The sequence below is a fragment of the Apteryx rowi genome, unplaced genomic scaffold (assembly GCF_003343035.1).
Source record: "Apteryx rowi isolate R43461 unplaced genomic scaffold, aptRow1 scaffold_1596, whole genome shotgun sequence".
Taxonomy (NCBI): domain Eukaryota; kingdom Metazoa; phylum Chordata; class Aves; order Apterygiformes; family Apterygidae; genus Apteryx; species Apteryx rowi.
In genome coordinates this window covers 4916-6695 of record NW_020447859.1, presented here as the reverse complement: position 1 = coordinate 6695, position 1780 = coordinate 4916, and the positions used below count along the sequence as shown (strand labels likewise).

General features: G+C 69.6%; 1 protein-coding gene across 1 annotated transcript in view; it reads right to left on the bottom strand.

Moving 5' to 3' along the window:
* Positions 1 to 1013: 1013 nt before the first annotated feature.
* SLC39A4 (solute carrier family 39 member 4) overlaps positions 1014 to 1780 on the bottom strand; it is a 5074-nt gene continuing 4307 nt past the window's right edge. Inside the window, exons 5-7 of the mRNA XM_026059563.1 lie at positions 1714 to 1768; positions 1274 to 1461; positions 1014 to 1142 (exon numbers count right to left, since the gene is read on the bottom strand). Of these exons, the coding sequence (XP_025915348.1) occupies positions 1014 to 1142; positions 1274 to 1461; positions 1714 to 1768 (372 nt within the window). The remainder of the gene's footprint in view (positions 1143 to 1273; positions 1462 to 1713; positions 1769 to 1780) is intronic.

Below are 1780 nucleotides of genomic sequence, written 5' to 3'. Positions count from 1 at the left end.
CCACCGGGGCGCGCCCCGCCGCCGAGCCGCGCTGGCACCGGGACCGGGGGGGTCCCACACCCCACGGGGGACCCACACCCGACAGGGGCCGCCCACCCCCCGGCTGTGCCCCAGCGGGTCCCTATACCCCATGGGGACCCCACACCCTAGAGGGACCCCACAACCAATAGGGGCCCCACAACCCCATCCTATAGGGACCTCAACCCCCCCCCAGCCTGCACCCCATGGGGACCCCACACCCTATAGGGGCCCTACATGCCCTAGCCTGCACCCCAATGGAGCCCCGTACACTAGAGGGGCCCTACACCGTATAGGGGCCCTACACCCCCTAGCCCACACCCTATAGGGACCCTACACCTCCCAGCCTGCACCCCATAGGGGCCCCACACTGTATAGAGGTCCTATATACCATGGTTGTACAGCCTATAGGGGCCCTATACTTGATAATGGCCCTACACACTGTGGGCCCTACCCCCTATTGGGGTCCCACACCTATAGGGGCTCTACACCTGCTTTTGGCCCTATTGCCCCCACCCACACCCTATAGGGGCCCTGCACACCCCCAGGGCTTACACCCCATAGGGGCCCTACAGTCCCACACACTAAACCCCATGGGGTGGGCAATGGGGCTGCCCCCAGGGTCCCTCCATCCCACACCGCACAGGCCCCGGCTGTGCACAGCACCCCAGACAACCTGCCCAGAGCACCCCACGGAGACCCTGCACCCCACGGGGCTGTTACACCCCCCAGGGCCCCCCGTCCCAAAGCAGGAGCCACGCGCCGTCTCACTGCCTTTATTTCGGCTGCGCTCGTCCCCCAGCAATAAATAAATAAATAGGGGGAGGAAGGGGCGTGGGGGCCCCCCGGGCTGCCGGGTCCCGGTGCACAGCGGCACGATGGTGCGTGGTGGTGCACGGTGCATGGCGGTGCATGGCGGTGCATGGTGCACGGTGATGCACGGTGGTGCATGGTGCACGGTGGTGCACGGCGGTGCACGGCGGCGCGCGGCCCGCTCACAGCACGATGTTGTCCTCGTAGAGGGAGAGCAGCAGCAGCACGGCCCAGCCAGTCAGCAGCCCCACGTTGTGCAGCGCGAAGAGCAGCCAGGGCCGCTCGTCCCGCACGTTCATCATGGCCGGCAGCTGTGGGACGGGGCAGGGGCAGGGTCACTGCGCGGCGGGCACGGCGCGGCACGGCAGCCCGCACGCGCCAGGGCGCCTTGCAGCGTGCACGGCGCGGCACGTGCAGCCCGGCTCGGCAGCCGCCCGCTCACCATGTCGCAGAGGGCCACGTAGAGGAAGAGGCCAGTGGCCACGGTGAAGATCCAGGCCTYGAGCTGCGGCCCGGTGGCCACGGCCAGGGCGATGTAGAGCCCCAGGAAGGCGGTGAGGGCGCTGGCGCCGTTGAGCAGCAGGGCCCGGCGCACGCTCAGCCCCGCGTGCAGCAGCGCCGCAAAGTCCCCTGGCAGCGCGCGCCCGCGTCACGCGTCGGCACGGGCCCGGCACTGCGGGGTCGGGTGGCAGGCGCTGCCCCGGGCACCCAGCGCCCACCCAGGCACCCCACACCCTCTGCCCTGTGCACCCACCCTGCAGCCTGCACCCCCTGCACTGTGCACCCAGCACCCCTCCTGCACCCCACACCCCCTGCACCATGCACCCACCCTGCACCCCACACTTCCTACACCGTGAACCATGCACCTCCCCTGCACCCCACACTGTGCACCCAGCACCCACCCTGCACCCCGCACCCCCTGCATCGTGCACCCACCCTGCACTCCACA